General features: G+C 49.5%; 1 protein-coding gene across 6 annotated transcripts in view; it reads left to right on the forward strand.

Moving 5' to 3' along the window:
• The window catches only part of LOC118369417 (girdin-like), a 92,821-nt gene that overhangs the window by 20,718 nt on the left and 50,789 nt on the right, over positions 1 to 21,314 (forward strand). For all 6 annotated transcript variants that reach the window (XM_052498675.1, XM_052498673.1, XM_052498674.1 and 3 more), the window contains exon 4: positions 16,515 to 16,584. In XM_052498675.1, the coding sequence (XP_052354635.1) occupies positions 16,515 to 16,584 (70 nt within the window). The remainder of the gene's footprint in view (positions 1 to 16,514; positions 16,585 to 21,314) is intronic.

A 21,314-nucleotide genomic window follows, 5' to 3' on the forward strand; every position in this document is an offset into this window, starting at 1 on the left:
CTCTCTTTCCCCGCTCTCCCCCTCTTTCCCCACTCTCTCTCTTTCCCCACTCTCTCTCTTTCCCCACTCTCCCGCTCTTTCCCCACTCTCTCTCTTTCCCCGCTCTTTCTCTTTCCCCGCTCTCCCCCTCTTTCCCCGCTCTCCCCCTCTTTCCCCGCTCTCCCCCTCTTTCCCCACTCTCTCTCTTTCCCCGCTCTTTCTCTTTCCCCGCTCTCCCCCTCTTTCCCCCCGCTCTTTCCCCCCGCTCTCCCCCTCTTTCCCCACTCTCTCTTTCCCCGCTCTTTCTCTTTCCCCGCTCTCCCCCACTCTTTCCCCGCTCTTTCTCTTTCCCCGCTCTTTCCCCTCTTTCCCCGCTCTCCCCCTCTTTCCCCGCTCTCCCCTCTTTCCCCGCTCTTTCTCTTTCCCCCGCTCTCCCCCTCTTTCCCCACTCTCTCTCTTTCCCCGCTCTCCCCCTCTTTCCCCGCTCTTTCTCTTTCCCCGCTCTCCCCCTCTTTCCCCGCTCTTTCTCTTTCCCCGCTCTCCCCCTCTTTCCCCGCTCTTTCTCTTTCCCCGCTCTCCCCCTCTTTCCCCGCTCTTTCTCTTTCCCCGCTCTCCCCCTCTTTCCCCGCTCTTTCCCCCGCTCTCCCGCACTCTTTCCCCCACTCTCTCTCTTTCCCCGCTCTTTCTCTTTCCCCGCTCTCCCCCTCTTTCCCCGCTCTTTCTCTTTCCCCCCGCTCTCCCCCTCTTTCCCCGCTCTCCCCCTCTTTCCCCGCTCTTTCTCTTTCCCCGCTCTCCCCCTCTTTCCCCACTCTCTCTCTTTCCCCGCTCTCCCCCTCTTTCCCCGCTCTTTCTCTTTCCCCGCTCTCCCCCTCTTTCCCCGCTCTTTCTCTTTCCCCCCTCTCCCCCTCTTTCCCCGCTCTCCCCCTCTTTCCCCGCTCTCCCCCTCTTTCCCCGCTCTGTGTGTCTTCTTCTGCTATCTGAACAGCTTGTGTGTGCATGCGCACATGTGTGCGAACGAGAGAGACACCCAGCGAAGATTCACCCGGCTGGGGAGAATAAACCCTGTTGTCTTTGCTATGGTAACCAACTCTGAGTGCTAATTCAGAATGCCTGTGATTCAAGCATTCCAATTCTTAAGCAAGCAAGCAACCATCTTCCCCCTCTTCTCTTCCTACTCTCCAACACACACACAGGCGCACTCTCACTCTGCTGCACAATTGCACCCCTGTTTGAGTGGTGCTGGTAGCGGAACCTGGGGAGTTGGGGGTAGTGAGCTGCTTAGACAGACAGAGACAGAAACACAGCAGTCTTCTCCCTCTCTCCTTCCATCCCTTCCTACAGCTGGTTCCTGGGGCTGGGGATCCACACAGCCAGGGCACACTGTGTTGATGCCCAGCCCAGTCCAGCCCCGCTGAGGAAGAAAAGGGAGTAGGTAGATCAGCATGCTGATTGGGCCACGCTAAATGGCAATTGAACCATGAGAAAATCTGCCTACTGTGAGACCAGCAGTCCTGGTTGTTGTCAGCTCGAATGTTGTCATTAAAACATTGTTTGATTGGTTGACAAGATGAACAATGCTCATTGGTCAACCATGCATCTTTTGGTGCCCCGAGCGCCGAGCTAGCTGAGCGAGCACCACGAACCGTGGAGCTTGCAAAATTGCTTGCGTTTTGCCGCCCTACTCACTGAAATCAATGAGAGACCTTGGTTGCTTACCACGGCCTGTCTGTTAGCATCTTAAAGCATATGGCAGCAACTGTATTAGAAAGGTAAATCAGCAGGACAGAAGATGTCAGCAAGCAGTTTTATTGTGTCTCTAGGCTACCTGGCTAACTAGGCTAAGAGCGTTGGGGCAGGTAACCTAACGTTGGGGGTTGGGGCAGGTAACCTAACGTTGGGGGGTTGGGGCAGGTAACCTCACATTGGGGGTTGGGGCAGGTAACCTAACGTTGGGGGTTGGGGCAGGTAACCTAACGTTGGGGGTTGGGGCAGGTAACCTCACATTGGGGGTTGGGGCAGGTAACCTAACGTTGGGGGTTGGGGCAGGTAACCTAACGCTGGGGGGTTGGAGCAGGTAACCTCACATTGGGGGTTGGGGCAGGTAACCTAACGTTGGGGGTTGGGGCAGGTAACCTACCGTTGGGGGTTGGGGCAGGTAACCTAACATTGAGGGGTTGGGGCAGGTAACCTAACATTGGGGGGTTGGGGTAGGTAACCTAACATTGAGGGGTTGGGGCAGGTAACCTAACGTTGGGGGGTTGGGGCAAGTAATCTAACATTGGGGGTTGGGGCAGGTAACCTAATGTTGGGGGTTGGGGCAGGTAATCTAACATTGGGGGTTGGGGCAGGTAACCTAACGTTGGGGGGTTGGGGCAGGTAACCTAACATTGGGGGTTGGGGCAGGTAACCTAACGTTGGGGGTTGGGGCAGGTAATCTAACATTGAGGGGTTGGGGCAGGTAACCTAACGTTGGGGGTTGGGGCAGGTAATCTAACATTGGGGGTTGGGGCAGGTAACCTAACGTTGGGGGTTGGGGCAGGTAATCTAACATTGGGGGTTGGGGCAGGTAACCTAACGTTGGGGGGTTGGGGCAGGTAACCTAACATTGGGGGTTGGGGCAGGTAACCTAACGTTGGGAGGATTGGGGCAGGTTGCCTAGCGTTGGGAGGGTTGGGGCAGGTAATCTAACATTGGGGGGTTGGGGCAGGTAATCTAACATTGGGGGTTGGGGCAGGTAACCTAACGTTGGGGGTTGGGGCAGGTAACCTAACGTTGGGAGGGTTGGGGCAGGTTGCCTAGCATTGGGAGGGTTGGGGCAGGTTGCCTAGCGTTGGGAGGGTTGGGGCAGGTAATCTAACATTGGGGGTTGGGGCAGGTAACCTAACGTTGGGGGTTGGGGCAGGTAATCTAACATTGGGGGTTGGGGCAGGTAACCTAACGTTGGGGGTTGGGGCAGGTAATCTAACATTGGGAGGGTTGGGGCAGGTTGCCTAGCGTTGGGAGGGTTGGGGCAGGTAACCTAACGTTGGGGGTTGGGGCAGGTAATCTAACATTGGGGGTTGGGGCAGGTAACCTAACGTTGGGGGGTTGGGGCAGGTAATCTAACATTGGGGGTTGGGGCAGGTAACCTAACGTTGGGGGGTTGGGGCAAGTAATCTAACATTGGGAGGGTTGGGGCAGGTTGCCTAGCGTTGGGAGGGTTGGGGCAGGTAACCTAACGTTGGGGGTTGGGGCAGGTAATCTAACATTGGGGGTTGGGGCAGGTAACCTAATGTTGGGGGTTGGGGCAGGTAACCTAACATTGGGGGTTGCGGAAGGTTGCCTAGCGTTGGGAGGGTTGGGCGAGGTAACCTAACATTGGGGGTTGGGCGAGGTAACCTAACATTGGGGGTTGGGGCAGGTTGCCTAGCGTTGGGGGTTGGGCAAGGTAACCTAACATTGGGGGTTGGGGCAGGTAACCTAACGTTGGGGGTTGGGGCAGGTAATCTAACATTGGGGGTTGGGGCAGGTAACCTAACGTTGGGGGTTGGGGCAGGTAATCTAACATTGGGGGTTGGGGCAGGTAACCTAACGTTGGGGGTTGGGGCAGGTAATCTAACATTGGGGGTTGGGGCAGGTAACCTAACGTTGGGGGGGTTGGGGCAGGTAACCTAACATTGGGGGGGTTGGGGCAGGTAGCCTAACGTTGGGAGGGTTGGGGCAGGTTGCCTAGCGTTGGGAGGGTTGGGGCAGGTAATCTAACATTGGGGGTTGGGGCAGGTAATCTAACATTGGGGGGGTTGGGGCAGGTAACCTAACATTGGGGGGGTTGGGGCAGGTAATCTAACGTTGGGGGTTGGGGCAGGTAACCTAACGTTGGGGGGGTTGGGGCAGGTAACCTAACGTTGGGGGGTTGGGGCAGGTAACCTAACGTTGGGAGGGTTGGGGCAGGTTGCCTAGCGTTGGGAGGGTTGGGGCAGGTAACCTAACGTTGGGGGTTGGGGCAGGTAATCTAACATTGGGGGTTGGGGCAGGTAATCTAACATTGGGGGTTGGGGCAGGTAACCTAACGTTGGGGGTTGGGGCAGGTAATCTAACATTGGCGGGCTTGGGGCAGGTAACCTAACATTGGGGGGTTGGGGCAGGTAACCTAACATTGGGGGTTGGGGCAGGTAATCTAACATTGGGGGTTGGGGCAGGTAACCTAACGTTGGGGGTTGGGGCAGGTAACCTAACGTTGGGAGGGTTGGGGCAGGTAATCTAACGTTGGGGGGGTTGGGGAAGGTTGCCTAGCGTTGGGAGGGTTGGGGCAGGTAACCTAACGTTGGGGGTTGGGGCAGGTAATCTAACATTGGGGGGGTTGGGGCAGGTAACCTAACGTTGGGGGTTGGGGCAGGTAATCTAACATTGGGGGGGTTGGGGCAGGTAACCTAACGTTGGGGGTTGGGGCAGGTAACCTAACGTTGGGAGGGTTGGGGCAGGTTGCCTAGCATTGGGAGGGTTGGGGCAGGTTGCCTAGCGTTGGGAGGGTTGGGGCAGGTAATCTAACATTGGGGGGGTTGGGGCAGGTAACCTAACGTTGGGGGTTGGGGCAGGTAATCTAACATTGGGGGGGTTGGGGCAGGTTGCCTAGCGTTGGGAGGGTTGGGGCAGGTAACCTAACGTTGGGGGGTTGGGGCAGGTAATCTAACATTGGGGGGGTTGGGGCAGGTAACCTAACGTTGGGGGGGTTGGGGCAGGTAATCTAACATTGGGGGGGTTGGGGCAGGTAACCTAACGTTGGGGGTTGGGGCAGGTAATCTAACATTGGGAGGGTTGGGGCAGGTTGCCTAGCGTTGGGAGGGTTGGGGCAGGTAATCTAACGTTGGGGGGGTTGGGGCAGGTAATCTAACATTGGGGGGGTTGGGGCAGGTAACCTAACGTTGGGGGGGTTGGGGCAGGTAATCTAACATTGGGGGGGTTGGGGCAGGTAACCTAACGTTGGGGGGGTTGGGGCAGGTAATCTAACATTGGGGGGGTTGGGGCAGGTAACCTAACGTTGGGGGGGTTGGGGCAGGTAATCTAACATTGGGGGGGTTGGGGCAGGTAACCTAACGTTGGGGGGGTTGGGGCAGGTAACCTAACGTTGGGAGGGTTGGGGCAGGTTGCCTAGCATTGGGAGGGTTGGGGCAGGTTGCCTAGCGTTGGGAGGGTTGGGGCAGGTAATCTAACATTGGGGGGGTTGGGGCAGGTAACCTAACATTGGGGGTTGGGGCAGGTAATCTAACATTGGGAGGGTTGGGGCAGGTTGCCTAGCATTGGGAGGGTTGGGGCAGGTAACCTAACGTTGGGGGGGTTGGGGCAGGTAATCTAACATTGGGGGTTGGGGCAGGTAACCTAACGTTGGGGGTTGAGGCAGGTAATCTAACATTGGGGGTTGGGGCAGGTAACCTAACGTTGGGGGGTTGGGGCAGGTAATCTAACATTGGGAGGGTTGGGGCAGGTTGCCTAGCGTTGGGAGGGTTGGGGCAGGTAATCTAACATTGGGGGTTGGGGCAGGTAACCTAATGTTGGGGGTTGGGGCAGGTAATCTAACATTGGGAGGGTTGGGGCAGGTTGCCTAGCGTTGGGAGGGTTGGGGCAGGTAATCTAACATTGGGGGTTGGGGCAGGTAACCTAATGTTGGGGGGTTAGGGCAGGTAATCTAACATTGGGGGTTGGGGCAGGTAACCTAACGTTGGGGGTTGGGGCAGGTAACCTAACATTGGGGGTTGGGGCAGGATTGGGGGTTGGGGCAGGTAACCTAACGTTGGGGGGTTGGGGCAGGTAGCCTAACGTTGGGGGGTTGGGGCAGGTTGCCTAGCGTTGGGGGCTTGGGGCAGGCTGCCTAGCATTGGGGGTTGGGGCAGGTTGCCTAACGTTGGGGGTTGAGGCAGGTTGCCTAGCGTTGGGGGTTGGGCAAGGTAAACTAACGTTGGGGGGTTGGGGCAGGTTGCCTAGCGTTGGGGGTTGGGCAAGGTAACCTAACGTTGGGGGGTTGGGGCAGGTTGCCTAACGTTGGGGGTTGAGGCAGGTTGCCTAGCGTTGGGGGTTGGGCAAGGTAAACTAACGTTGGGGGGGTTGGGTCAGGTTTCCTTAGCGTTGGGGGGGTTGGGCAAGGTAACCTAACGTTGGGGGGGTTGGGGCAGGTTGCCTAGCGTTGGGGGGGTTGGGCGAGGTAACCTAACATTGGGGGGTTGGGGCGAGGTTTCCTAGCGTTGGGGGGTTGGGGCAGGTTGCCTAGCGTTGGGGGCTGAGGCAGGTTGCCTAGCGTTGGGGGTTGGGCAAGGCAAACTAACGTTGGGGGTTGGGGCAGGTTGCCTAGCGTTGGGGGGTTGGGCAAGGTAACCTAACGTTGGGGGTTGGGGCAGGTTGCCTAGCGTTGGGGGTTGGGCGAGGTAACCTAACATTGGGGGTTGGGCGAGGTAACCTAACATTGGGGGTTGGGGCAGGTTACCTAACGCTGGGGGTTGGGGCAGTTTGCCTAGCGTTGGGGGGGTTGGGCGAGGTAACCTAACATTGGGGGTTGGGCGAGGTAACCTAACATTGGGGGTTGGGGCAGGTTGCCTAGCGTTGGGGGTTGGGCAAGGTAACCTAACGCTGGGGGTTGGGGCAGGTTGCCTAGCGTTGGGGGTTGGGGCAGGTAACCTAATGTTGGGGGTTTGGCAGGTAACCTAACATTGGGGGGTTGGGGAAGGTTGCCTAGCGTTGGGAGGGTTGGGCGAGGTAACCTAACATTGGGGGTTGGGCGAGGTAACCTAACATTGGGGGTTGGGGCAGGTTGCCTAGCGTTGGGGGGGTTGGGCAAGGTAACCTAACATTGGGGGGGTTGGGGCAGGTAACCTAACGTTGGGGGGGTTGGGGCAGGTAATCTAACATTGGGGGGGTTGGGGCAGGTAACCTAACGTTGGGGGGGTTGGGGCAGGTAATCTAACATTGGGGGGTTGGGGCAGGTAACCTAACGTTGGGGGGTTGGGGCAGGTAACCTAACATTGGGGGTTGGGGCAGGTAACCTAACGTTGGGGGGTTGGGGCAGGTAACCTAACATTGGGGGTTGGGGCAGGTAGCCTAACGTTGGGAGGGTTGGGGCAGGTTGCCTAGCGTTGGGAGGGTTGGGGCAGGTAATCTAACATTGGGGGGGTTGGGGCAGGTAATCTAACATTGGGGGGGTTGGGGCAGGTAACCTAACATTGGGGGTTGGGGCAGGTAATCTAACGTTGGGGCAGGTAACCTAACGTTGGGGGTTGGGGCAGGTAAACCTAACGTTGGGAGGGTTGGGGCAGGTTGCCTAGCGTTGGGAGGGTTGGGGCAGGTAACCTAACGTTGGGGGTTGGGGCAGGTAATCTAACATTGGGGGGTTGGGGCAGGTAATCTAACATTGGGGGGTTGGGGCAGGTAACCTAACGTTGGGGGTTGGGGCAGGTAATCTAACATTGGCGGGCTTGGGGCAGGTAACCTAACATTGGGGCGGTTGGGGCAGGTAACCTAACATTGGGGGTTGGGGCAGGTAATCTAACATTGGGGGTTGGGGCAGGTAACCTAACGTTGGGGGGTTGGGGCAGGTAACCTAACGTTGGGGGGGTTGGGGCAGGTAATCTAACATTGGGAGGGTTGGGGAAGGTTGCCTAGCGTTGGGAGGGTTGGGGCAGGTAACCTAACGTTGGGGGGGTTGGGGCAGGTAATCTAACATTGGGGGGGTTGGGGCAGGTAACCTAACGTTGGGGGGTTGGGGCAGGTAATCTAACATTGGGGGTTGGGGCAGGTAACCTAACGTTGGGGGGGTTGGGGCAGGTAACCTAACATTGGGGGGGTTGGGGCAGGTAATCTAACGTTGGGGGGGTTGGGGCAGGTTGCCTAGCGTTGGGAGGGTTGGGGCAGGTAACCTAACGTTGGGGGGTTGGGGCAGGTAATCTAACATTGGGGGGGTTGGGGCAGGTAATCTAACATTGGGGGGGTTGGGGCAGGTAACCTAACGTTGGGGGGGTTGGGGCAGGTAATCTAACATTGGCGGGCTTGGGGCAGGTAACCTAACATTGGGGCGGTTGGGGCAGGTAACCTAACATTGGGGGGGTTGGGGCAGGTAATCTAACATTGGGGGGGTTGGGGCAGGTAACCTAACGTTGGGGGGTTGGGGCAGGTAACCTAACGTTGGGAGGGTTGGGGCAGGTAATCTAACATTGGGAGGGTTGGGGAAGGTTGCCTAGCGTTGGGAGGGTTGGGGCAGGTAACCTAACGTTGGGGGGGTTGGGGCAGGTAATCTAACATTGGGGGGGTTGGGGCAGGTAACCTAACGTTGGGGGGGTTGGGGCAGGTAATCTAACATTGGGGGTTGGGGCAGGTAACCTAACGTTGGGGGGTTGGGGCAGGTAACCTAACGTTGGGAGGGTTGGGGCAGGTAATCTAACATTGGGAGGGTTGGGGCAGGTTGCCTAGCGTTGGGAGGGTTGGGGCAGGTAACCTAACGTTGGGGGTTGGGGCAGGTAATCTAACATTGGGGGTTGGGGCAGGTAACCTAACGTTGGGGGGTTGGGGCAGGTAATCTAACATTGGGGGTTGGGGCAGGTAACCTAACGTTGGGGGTTGGGGCAGGTAATCTAACATTGGGTGGGTTGGGGCAGGTTGCCTAGCGTTGGGAGGGTTGGGGCAGGTAATCTAATGTTGGGGGGGTTGGGGCAGGTAATCTAACATTGGGGGTTGGGGCAGGTAACCTAATGTTGGGGGGGTTGGGGCAGGTAACCTAACGTTGGGGGGGTTGGGGCAGGTAACCTAACGTTGGGGGGGTTGGGGCAGGTAATCTAACATTGGGGGGGTTGGGGCAGGTAACCTAACGTTGGGGGTTGGGGCAGGTAATCTAACATTGGGGGTTGGGGCAGGTAACCTAACGTTGGGGGGTTGGGGCAGGTAACCTAACGTTGGGAGGGTTGGGGCAGGTTGCCTAGCATTGGGAGGGTTGGGGCAGGTTGCCTAGCGTTGGGAGCGTTGGGGCAGGTAATCTAACATTGGGGGTTGGGGCAGGTAACCTAACGTTGGGGGTTGGGGCAGGTAATCTAACATTGGGAGGGTTGGGGCAGGTTGCCTAGCATTGGGAGGGTTGGGGCAGGTAACCTAACGTTGGGGGGGTTGGGGCAGGTAATCTAACATTGGGGGGGTTGGGGCAGGTAACCTAACGTTGGGGGGGTTGAGGCAGGTAATCTAACATTGGGGGGGTTGGGGCAGGTAACCTAACGTTGGGGGGGTTGGGGCAGGTAATCTAACATTGGGAGGGTTGGGGCAGGTTGCCTAGCGTTGGGAGGGTTGGGGCAGGTAATCTAACATTGGGGGTTGGGGCAGGTAACCTAATGTTGGGGGGGTTGGGGCAGGTAATCTAACATTGGGAGGGTTGGGGCAGGTTGCCTAGCGTTGGGAGGGTTGGGGCAGGTAATCTAACATTGGGGGGTATGGGGCAGGTAACCTAATGTTGGGGGTTGGGGCAGGTAATCTAACATTGGGGGTTGGGGCAGGTAACCTAACGTTGGGGGTTGGGGCAGGTAACCTAACATTGGGGGTTGGGGCAGGATTGGGGGGGTTGGGGCAGGTAACCTAACGTTGGGGGTTGGGGCAGGTAGCCTAACGTTGGGGGGTTGGGGCAGGTTGCCTAGCGTTGGGGGCTTGGGGCAGGCTGCCTAGCATTGGGGGTTGGGGCAGGTTGCCTAACGTTGGGGGTTGAGGCAGGTTGCCTAGCGTTGGGGGTTGGGCAAGGTAAACTAACGTTGGGGGGTTGGGGCAGGTTGCCTAGCGTTGGGGGTTGGGCAAGGTAACCTAACGTTGGGGGTTGGGGCAGGTTGCCTAGCGTTGGGAGGGTTGGGCGAGGTAACCTAACATTGGGGGTTGGGGCAGGTTGCCTAGCGTTGGGGGGGTTGGGGCAGGTTGCCTAGCGTTGGGGGGTTGAGGCAGGTTGCCTAGCGTTGGGGGGGTTGGGCAAGGCAAACTAACGTTGGGGGTTGGGGCAGGTTGCCTAGCGTTGGGGGTTGGGCAAGGTAACCTAACGTTGGGGGTTGGGGCAGGTTGCCTAGCGTTGGGGGGGTTGGGCGAGGTAACCTAACATTGGGGGGGTTGGGCGAGGTAACCTAACATTGGGGGGGTTGGGGCAGGTTGCCTAGCGTTGGGGGGGTTGGGCAAGGTTACCTAACGCTGGGGGGGTTGGGGCAGTTTGCCTAGCGTTGGGGGGGTTGGGCGAGGTAACCTAACATTGGGGGTTGGGCGAGGTAACCTAACATTGGGGGGGTTGGGGCAGGTTGCCTAGCGTTGGGGGGGTTGGGCAAGGTAACCTAACGCTGGGGGGGTTGGGGCAGGTTGCCTAGCGTTGGGGGGTTGGGCAAGGTAACCTAACGCTGGGGGGGTTGGGGCAGGTTGCCTAGCGTTGGGAGATTAGTTGTTTTTCTGCCCTTGAGCAAGGCAGTTAACTCCCAACAACAACTACTCCCTGGGTGCCGATGATGTGGACATCGATTTAAGCCACACCAGCTTGGGTTTTGCAACTGACTAGGTATTCCATTTCCCCTTACCTAACCAAAAGTTTGCTGGTTTTAATCTCCAAGCCGACTAGGTGGAAACTCCGTCTGTGCCCTTGAACAAGGCACTAAACCCTTATTGCTCCTTTAAATCGCTCATGTAAGCATCTGGTAAGTGACTAAAATGTAAATGTACATTGAACAAAAATATAAACGCAACATGTAAAGTGTTGGTCCCATGTTTCATGAGCTGAAATAAAAGATCCCAAAAATGTTTTGTTTTGAAATTGTTGCATGTTGCATTTTATACATTTTTTCAGTATAGTTAGCATAGCATGTCAGGAGGATTCACATTCTGGCATAATGAGGGTTGTGGATGTTTTGAGCAACTCCTTTCGTTAACACCATGTTATCGCATAAATTAGTTATGTTTTGATGCACTGTGTGAAAACACTGTTTGAGCTGAACAACATGGTACTAGAGAATGAAGGTTTGGTCTGAGCAACATGGTACTAGAGAATGAAGGTTTAGTCTGAGCAACATGGTACTAGAGAAGGAAGGTTTGGTCTGAGCAACATGGTACTAGAGAATGAAGGTTTAGTCTGAGCAACATGGTACTAGAGAAGGAAGGTTTGGTCTGAGCAACATGGTACTAGAGAATGAAGGTTTGGTCTGAGCAACATGGTACTAGAGAAGGAAGGTTTGGTCTGAGCAACATGGTACTAGAGAAGGAAGGTTTGAGCTGAGCAACATGGTACTAGATAATGAAGGTTTGAGCTGAACAACATGGTACTAGAGAATGAAGGATTGGTCTGAGCAACATGGTACTAGAGAAGGAAGGTTTGAGCTGAGCAACATGGTACTAGATAATGAAGGTTTGAGCTGAACTACATGGTACTAGAGAATGAAGGTTTGGTCTGAGCAACATGGTACTAGAGAATGAAGGTTTGGTCTGAGCAACATGGTATTAGAGAAGGAAGGTTTGGTCTGAGCAACATGGTACTAGAGAAGGAAGGTTTGAGCTGAGCAACATGGTACTAGAGAATGAAGGTTTGGTCTGAGCAACATGGTACTAGAGAAGGAAGGTTTGGTCTGAGCAACATGGTACTAGAGAATGAAGGTTTGGTCTGAGCAACATGGTACTAGAGAATGAAGGTTTGGTCTGAGCAACATGGTACTAAAGAATGAAGGTTGGAGCTGAGCAACATGGTACTAGAGAATGAAGGTTTGGTCTGAGCAACATGGTACTAGAGAATGAAGGTTTGAGCTGAGCAACATGGTACTAGAGAATGAAGGTTTAGTCTGAGCAACATGGTACTAGAGAATGAAGGTTTGGTCTGAGCAACATGGTACTAGAGAATGAATGTTTGAGCTGAGCAACATGGTACTAGAGAATGAAAGTTTGGTCTGAGCAACATGGTACTAGAGAATGAATGTTTGAGCTGAGCAACATGGTACTAGAGAATGAAGGTTTGGTCTGAGCAACATGGTACTAATATATGCCATTTAGCAGACGCTTTTATCCAAAGCGACTTACAGTCATGTGTGCATACATTCTACGTATGGGTGGTCCCGGGAATCGAACCCACTACCCTGGCGTTACAAGCGCCATGCTCTACCAACTGAGCTACAGAAGGACCACTAAAGAATGAAGGTTTGAGCTGAGCAACATGGTACTAGAGAATGAAGGTTTGAGCTGAGCAACATGGTACTAGAGAATGAAGGTTTAGTCTGAGCAACATGGTACTAGAGAAGGAAGGTTTGGTCTGAGCAACATGGTACTAGAGAATGAAGGTTTGGTCTGAGCAACATGTTACTAGAGAATGAAGGTTTGGTCTGAGCAACATGGTACTAGAGAATGAAGGTTTGGTCTGAGCAACATGGTACTAGAGAATGAATGTTTGAGCTGAGCAACATGGTACTAGAGAATGAAAGTTTGGTCTGAGCAACATGGTACTAGAGAATGAAAGTTTGGTCTGAGCAACATGGTACTAGAGAATGAAGGTTTAGTCTGAGCAACATGGTACTAGAGAATGAAGGTTTGGTCTGAGCAACATGGTACTAGAGAATGAATGTTTGAGCTGAGCAACATGGTACTAGAGAATGAAAGTTTGGTCTGAGCAACATGGTACTAGAGAATGAAAGTTTGGTCTGAGCAACATGGTACTAGAGAATGAATGTTTGAGCTGAGCAACATGGTACTAGAGAATGAAAGTTTGGTCTGAGCAACATGGTACTAGAGAACTGAAACTCCAGTAACAGACCTCTGATTGTAACGTGACCCAGTTTTGAAGCGCAATGAACTCGGAGCTGATCAATAATTCAAGAGTAAACCGTGTGAACAGGAAGTGTAATCTATTCACCTCTCTCTCTCCACTGACACATCTGCTGAACTGTTTTACAGATTGATTATTTTCTCACCATGAATATTGCCAGGCATTCTGCCACTCCGGATGATAGGGAGGCTTTTCAATTTCAAAGCGCTGCAGTATTTCTGCCACCCCATTCTCATTATATCAGATCAACATAACACCCCACAGTGTGGTTCCCATTCCTGACTGTTTTATGTTTTATGCATGACAGATTGGGCTGTAAACTCCTGTTAGCATGGACTAATCCAACCTCCATATTTTAACAGAAAAACACTTATTTTAATATGCAAACTGGGTTTTAGCATTGATTCAGGCTCTGTGATTCAGCAGTTAGCCCTAGGCTGTTTGTTTTGCCTAGTCAAGCATCCATAATGAAACATCATGGAGTTTATCATTGGCCAATCTGTATATGCTTCCCCCTTCTCTTTTACATAGAATTCAACCCCCCACTTCAAGCAGACAGGGGATTTAAAGATTGTGAGATGTGCATGAAATTCACATTTTCATGATCCATCAAACAGGAATACGCTTGATATCCTATATCTTGAATATGAGGCTTTCCATTCCCTGTGTTTTCCCTCCATGAAATAGGAGATTCTTAACCCAAATAGAGAGAGGGTGACATTGAGAGCATGTGCTGTGGGTAGACTGGGTAAAGATTACTCAGGCTTTTGACGCAGTGCCTGACTGTGCAATGTGCTCGCACTGCAAACATGCCTGCCGAGAGAGACAGGGGTGTGTGTGTGTGTGTGTGTGTGTGTGTGTGTGTGTGTGTGTGTGTGTGTGTGTGTGTGTGTGTGTGTGTGTGTGTGTGTGTGTGTGTGTGTGTGTGTGTGTGTGTGTGTGTGTGTGTGTGTGTGTGTGTGTGTGTGTGTGTGTCCAGTGAGGGGGAGGCAGCAGCTAGAAAAGGGGCAGGTGTTGTGTGTAGTTGAGAAAAAAGAGTGTTTTTTATTTGTCCCTCTGTGGGTTCCTAACTACCCAAGGCCACAGTTGCTGTCTTGGGGTCTGACTCAGCAGTCAGCACCTTAGGCCACATGGGTGTTCTGTGCTTCTCACTTTAAAATGCATTTAGGTGGGATAGCATTTAATGATGAGAAATCACATGCTATTCTACTCAATCTATTCTATTCTGGAAGCATGGACAAATGTGAAGGTACTCCCTTCCTGTGGGGTTAGCCATATAATCCTCCTCCCACCTTTCACCAGCACAGCAGAGCTCCAGCTAGTTCACACTGACGCTCTTATCCTGACTGACACATAAAACCATGGCAACCATGGCAAATTCTCTTTGTGTAACCCCAGGAAACGAATGACCTTGAGAACAAACATTCTGACATCCTGTCCCTGGGCTAGTGTGACAGGCATCATCCGTTTTTTGTCCACGTGTGTCTGTTCTTCCTCCTGTCATGTCATACACTTCATATGAACGTCTACAACCGTACATCTCTCTGAACAGAGACAAGCTTATTAACAGCCTGATATGACCAGTAGACATAATCATTTCCCCTCTTTTTGCCTTGACACCAGTGGTAGCAATGTGTTACAAAAGCATTGTGTACCTTCTGGCAATAAAAAACCCAAACTGAAAGGGTTTATTATCCTTCACCATGAGGTAATCTCATGTTAAATAACGATACGCTTATTTATCATTGCATCAGAGTGAAGAGTACATAGGCCCCATGTAACCCTCTTTAAAATGTCTATGTGGAGTTTGCCTCGGTGGACATTAAATATTGAAGATAATAGCCCTCATGTCTTTTATACTTGAAAAACGACTCTTTCAATTTGACCACAGAAGTCTCAGAAGAGGACGCAAATTAAGATTCACTAGATGTATGTTTCTAAATGTTATGACAGGTAGTTGGAGAAATATTTCAACATTGAACATATTTTGGGCGTGTTCTCTGATATAGGCCCTAGTCCAGTATCTTGGGGTTAGTTTAATCGTTAGACACAGATGCACCAACCCAAGCTCTCCGGACGTAATGTGAGCTGGACAGATGTCAGGCCACCGCCCCACATAGAATTTAATGGTTACTTTGGGTTGGAGTTCTTTGGCCCAAGGCCCAACACAGGCTTAAATTGCTACCCATACACAGTAAGCAAGGTCATTATCAAAGGCCTTAGTTCTGGTCCAAACAGCCAGTCAGTCCGGCAGTCTGTTAGAGATTAGAGACAGGCCCTAGGGCAGTGGGTCAAACCAGCACTGCCCACTAGTCTCATACCAGTCCAACAGACTTCTAAATGACTGAATCAATATTTAAAGCTGTTTAATGACAGTTTAGTTAGTTAGCACCCTTGTTTAGTTAGTACTTGGCTTTTGACATAATAGATGAAGACCGTGGAGAATCAATCAGTCAGCATGACTGCCTGTCTGTCAGAGTACCAGCAGCAGCATGGTGGTGTGCTGAACTCGGAGGAGCAGGGGATAAGCAGCTTTACTAGTCAGCTGATGACAAGGTTTCTGCTGATGGTGTGACGGTGTGTGCCTGGTTTCTGTATGTGCCTTCTTGTGTGTGAGCTTTAAAGTGTGCGTTTTGATGGGCATCCTGTTTTTATGATGGACATATGAAAACCTTGTTGTTGCACATTCAACACACACACACACACAGGACGGTGTGATATCATCAAACGATGCCACATGAGACCCTTGCTTTGTCTATTGGTTTCACAAATTGATACTCTTTATATAACATCCCCACTGGGCATCCCTCTGTCTGTACCGTCGCTTCAGAGTAAACGGCTTCCCTGAAACTCTCTGGCTTAGCTATCGCATTGTGGAAGGAGAGGGGAAAGTATTCATGCATGGTTCTGCTGTGGTCCTTTTAATGATGGCGTCTCCGTCTTCTTATGCAATCACTACTCATTCTGATGGTCATTGAAAACAATATGTACACTTTTTTTCAGGATATATAACATCCTGTGAACATCTGTAATAATAACTACTACTGTAATAACAAGTCACATTGCAACAACTCTAACTGTAAAAACTCATGCTGTAACAACTCTTACTGTAATAACTCTTACTGTAACAACTCTTACTTTAATAAAAACTCATGCTGTAACAACTCATACTGTAGTGACTAATACTGTAATAACAACTCATACTGTACTGTAGTAACTAATACTGTAATAACAACTCATACTGTAATAACAACTCATACTGTACTGTAGTAACTAATACTGTAATAACAACTCATACGTTAATAACAACTCATACTGTACTGTAGTAACGCATACTGTAATAACAACTCATACTGTAATAACAACTCATACGGTAATAACTCATACTGTAATAACAACTCATACGGTAATAACAACTCATACTGTAAAACAACTCATACTGTAATAACAACTCATACTGTAGTAACTGATACTGTAATAACAACTCATACTTACTGTAGTAACTCATACGGTAATAACAACTCATACTGTAATAACAACTCATACTGTAATAACAACTCATACTGTAGTAACTGATACTGTAATAACAACACATACTTACTGTAGTAACTCTTACGCTAATAACTCATACTGTAATAAGGGAAAGGGGGATACCTAATCAGTTGTACAAGTGAATCTATTCAACTGAAATGTCTCTTCCGCATTTAACCCAACTCAAACTGTAATAACAACTATTACTGTAATAATAAGTCTTTTTGATGTGTTCCTCCAGGAGACCCTCCAGCAGCTGGTGATGATGCCTCTCCCCAACGTGCTGGTGCTGGGCAGGAACCCTCTCAGTGGTACGTCTTCATCTGACTGACCTGCCAACAATGCACACTGTTACACTGGGAGTTCAGTGAGGAAATATTCCATCGTCTCACTGAGGATGTTAGTGTCCTGTATTAGAATACAGTGTAGACTCCTGCAGTGTAGACTCCTACAGTGTAGACTCCTACAGTGTAGACTCCTGCAGTGTAGACTCCTGCAGTGTAGACTCCTACAGTGTAGACTCCTACAGTGTAGACTCCTACAGTGTAGACCCCTACAGTGTAGACTCCTACAGTGTAGACTCCTGCAGTGTAGACCCCTGCAGTGTAGACTCCTACCGTGTAGACCCCTACAGTGTAGACTCCTACAGTGTAGACCCCTACAGTGTAGACCCCTACAGTGTAGACTCCTACAGTGTAGACCCCTACAGTGTAGACTCCTACAGTGTAGACTCCTACAGTGTAGACCCCTAAAGTGTAGACTCCTACAGTGTAGACCCCTAAAGTGTAGACTCCTACATAATGTGAACCCTTTAGAACTTCATTATTATGCACCACACATCATGTAGGTCTGTTGCTTCATCTTGAAATCAGTTTTCTCCTCGTCCTTGTGGGCAGATGTCCTTTCCACCAGCTAGAATTGCTCTGTTCTCTTCATGGTAAGATATTGGGTTATTGGATAGTCATGTGAAACTAAGATAAAACTAGCCATTGATTGTGTTGTAAACATATTTGGATTTAGGAAACACATGATTTGTTTTATTTCAAATCAAATGTTATTGGTCACATATATATGGTTAGCAGATGTTAATGTTATGGTCACATATATATGGTTAGCAGATGTTAATGTTATGGTCACATATATATGGTTAGCAGATGTTAATGTTATGGTCACATATATATGGTTAGCAGATGTTAATGTTATGGTCACATATATATGGTTAGCAGATGTTAATGTTATGGTCACATATATATGGTTAGCAGATGTTAATGTTATGGTCACATATATATGGTCAGCAGATGTTAATGTTATGGTCACATATATATGGTTAGCAGATGTTAATGTTATGGTCACATATATATGGTTAGCAGATGTTAATGTTATGGTCACATATATATGGTTAGCAGATGTTAATGTTATGGTCACATATATATGGTTAGCAGATGTTAATGTTATGGTCACATATATATGGTTAGCAGATGTTAATGTTATGGTCACATATATATGGTTAGCAGATGTTAATGTTATGGTCACATATATATGGTTAGCAGATGTTAATGTTATGGTCACATATATATGGTTAGCAGATGTTAATGTTATGGTCACATATATATGGTTAGCAGATGTTAATGTTATGGTCACATATATATGGTTAGCAGATGTTAATGTTATGGTCACATATATATGGTTAGCAGATGTTAATGTTATGGTCACATATATATGGTTAGCAGATGTTAATGTTATGGTCACATATATATGGTTAGCAGATGTTAATGTTATGGTCACATATATATGGTTAGCAGATGTTAATGTTATGGTCACATATATATGGTTAGCAGATGTTAATGTTATGGTCACATATATATGGTTAGCAGATGTTAATGTTATGGTCACATATATATGGTTAGCAGATGTTAATGTTATGGTCACATATATATGGTTAGCAGATGTTAATGTTATGGTCACATATATATGGTTAGCAGATGTTAATGTTATGGTCACATATATATGGTCAGCAGATGTTAATGTTATGGTCACATATATATGGTCAGCAGATGTTAATGTTATGGTCACATATATATGGTTAGCAGATGTTAATGTTATGGTCACATATATATGGTCAGCAGATGTTAATGTTATGGTCACATATATATGGTTAGCAGATGTTAATGTTATTGGTCACATATATATGGTTAGCAGATGTTAATGTTATGGTCACATATATATGGTTAGCAGATGTTAATGTTATGGTCACATATATATGGTTAGCAGATGTTAATGTTATGGTCACATATATATGGTTAGCAGATGTTAATGTTATGGTCACATATATATGGTTAGCAGATGTTAATGTTATGGTCACATATATATGGTTAGCAGATGTTAATGTTATGGTCACATATATATGGTTAGCAGATGTTAATGTTATGGTCACATATACATGGTTAGCAGATGTTAATGCGAGTGTAGCGAAATTCTTGTGCTTCTAGTTCCGACAGTGCAGCAATATCTAACGTGTAATCTAACAATTCCCCAACAACTACCTAATACACACAAATCTAAGTAAAGGAATGGAATAAGAATATATACATATAAATATATGGATGAGCAATGACCAAGTGGCATAGGCAAGATGCAATAGATTATATAAATTATGTTATATACATATGAGATGAGTAATGCAAGATATGTAAACATTATTAAAGTGGCATTAATAAAGTGACTAGTGTTCCATTAATTAAAGTGGCCAATGATTTCAAGTCTGTATGTAGGCAGCAGCCTCTCTGTGCTAGTGATAGCTGTTTAACAGTCTGATGGCCTTGAAATAGAAGCTGTTTTTCAGTCTCTCGAAGCACCTGTACTTACCTCGCCTTCTACATTTACATTACATTTAAGTCATTTAGCAGACGCTCTTATCCAGAGCGACTTATGATAGCGTGGTGAACAGGCAGTGGCTCGGGTGGTTGTTGTCCTTGATGATCTTTATGGCCTTTCTGTGACATCGGGTGGTGTAGGTGTCCTGGAGGGCAGGTAGTTTGCCCCCGGTGATGCGTTGTGCAGGCCTCACTACCCTCTGGAGAGCCTTACGGTTGTGGGCAGTGCAGTTGACGTACCAGGCGGTGATATAGCCCGACAGGATGCTCTCAATCTGTAAAAGTTTGAGGGTTTTAGGTGACAAATAGTGGTGCAACGGAGCACACAACTCTCGGATCGGATCACGGTTTTGAGTCACGGATCGGATCACGGTTTTGAGTCACGGATCGGATCACGGTTTTGAGTCACGGATCGGATCACGGTTTTGAGTCACGGATCGGATCACGGTTTTGAGTCACGGATCGGATCACGGTTTTGAGTCACGGATCGGATCATTTTTCGGATCGGCAACAAAAAAAAGGGGAGACATTTAATTTTGCTTTCCATTTATTACTTAAAGAACACTTAAAACAAGGAACTTTTCAATGTTGAAATAAAATATTCAAATAAAAATATTCAATACTCAATTGTTAAATTAAAGTGCAATATGAGGCATGATACCTTCTTCCTTTGGACAATAGTGAATGAAAAAATAGCCCGTGTCCACGTCATAAAAACAAGTAAAAAAGAAAGGAAAAACAGACCTGAGCTTATAACTTCACATTACTTTTCTACATTGTCTGGGGAGAGGGGAGACCTCTTTACAGTCACTTTGTCTCCTGCCGTGGAGAACACCCTCTCGCTAGGAACTGAAGTGCCAGTCACAGCCAGGTAGCATCTTGCCACCATGACAATGTGATGGTATTTACACTCATTGCTTTTCCACCATGCCAGTGGATCACCCTCCACTGGAATGCCGCTTGCTGCCTTGTAGGATGCCATCTCCTCTTTGATGGTGTTGGCAAACATCTTGCCTGTGTCCTTGCTCGAAAAGGTCTCCCCGAAAAGCTCCTTAATGGCTGAATTATTTTGTGGAGATGCCTCTGAGTCTGCTCCTGTTGGCTCTGTGGCTTGACCCTGCAGACAAAATTACTTGATCTATTTAACTAATTATTTATTTTCATATTTCATAGAACTATAATTGTGGCAATAATATTTAATAGAAATCCATTATTATTCCAAATAAAAAATGAATGATTCTAATAGCAATAGCATAGACTAAGATTAGACTGCAGTATATTATTAAACAAGTAATTCACTCTTATGATTTTCTTTACCTCTTCAGTGGCCACAATCTCAGTGGTGAGATCAATGAATGTCCTCCGGTGTAGGGCAGGTTCTCGGTGAGACAGGGACTTGAACAGACAGGGACTTGAACAGACAGAGGTCCACTCCTCTGTGGTGTAGTGAGCAGTCACAGTCACGTAGCTTTCTATTACCCTGGAGGTCCACTCCTCTGTGGTGTAGTGAGCAGTCACAGTCACGTAGCTTTCCGTTACCCTGGAGGTCCACTCCTCTGTGGTGTAGTGAGCAGTCACAGTCACGTAGCTTTCTGTTACCCTGGAGCTCCACTCCTCTGTGGTGTAGTGAGCAGTCACAGTCAAGTAGCTTTCTGTTACCCTGGAGGTCCACTCCTCTGTGGTGTAGTGAGCAGTCACAGTCACGTAGCTTTCTGTTACCCTGGAGGTCCACTCCTCTGTGGTGTAGTGAGCAGTCACAGTCACGTAGCTTTCTGTTACCCTGGAGGTCCACTCCTCTGTGGTGTAGTGAGCAGTCACAGTCACGTAGCTTTCTGTTACCCTGGAGGTCCACTCCTCTGTGGTGTAGTGAGCAGTCACAGTCACGTAGCTTTCCGTTGCCCTGGAGGACCACCCCGTCTGTGGTGTAGTGAGCAGTCACAGTCACGTAGCTTTCTATTACCCTGGAGGTCCACTCCTCTGTGGTGTAGTGAGCAGTCACAGTCACGTAGCTTTCTATTACCCTGGAGGTCCACTCCTCTGTGGTGTAGTGAGCAGTCACAGTCACGTAGCTTTCTGTTACCCTGGAGGTCCACTCCTCTGTGGTGTAGTGAGCAGTCAAAGTCACGTAGCTTTCTGTTACCCTGGAGGTCCACTCCTCTGTGGTGTAG

The sequence above is a fragment of the Oncorhynchus keta genome, chromosome 36, assembly GCF_023373465.1.
Source record: "Oncorhynchus keta strain PuntledgeMale-10-30-2019 chromosome 36, Oket_V2, whole genome shotgun sequence".
In the NCBI taxonomy this organism is placed as follows: domain Eukaryota; kingdom Metazoa; phylum Chordata; class Actinopteri; order Salmoniformes; family Salmonidae; genus Oncorhynchus; species Oncorhynchus keta.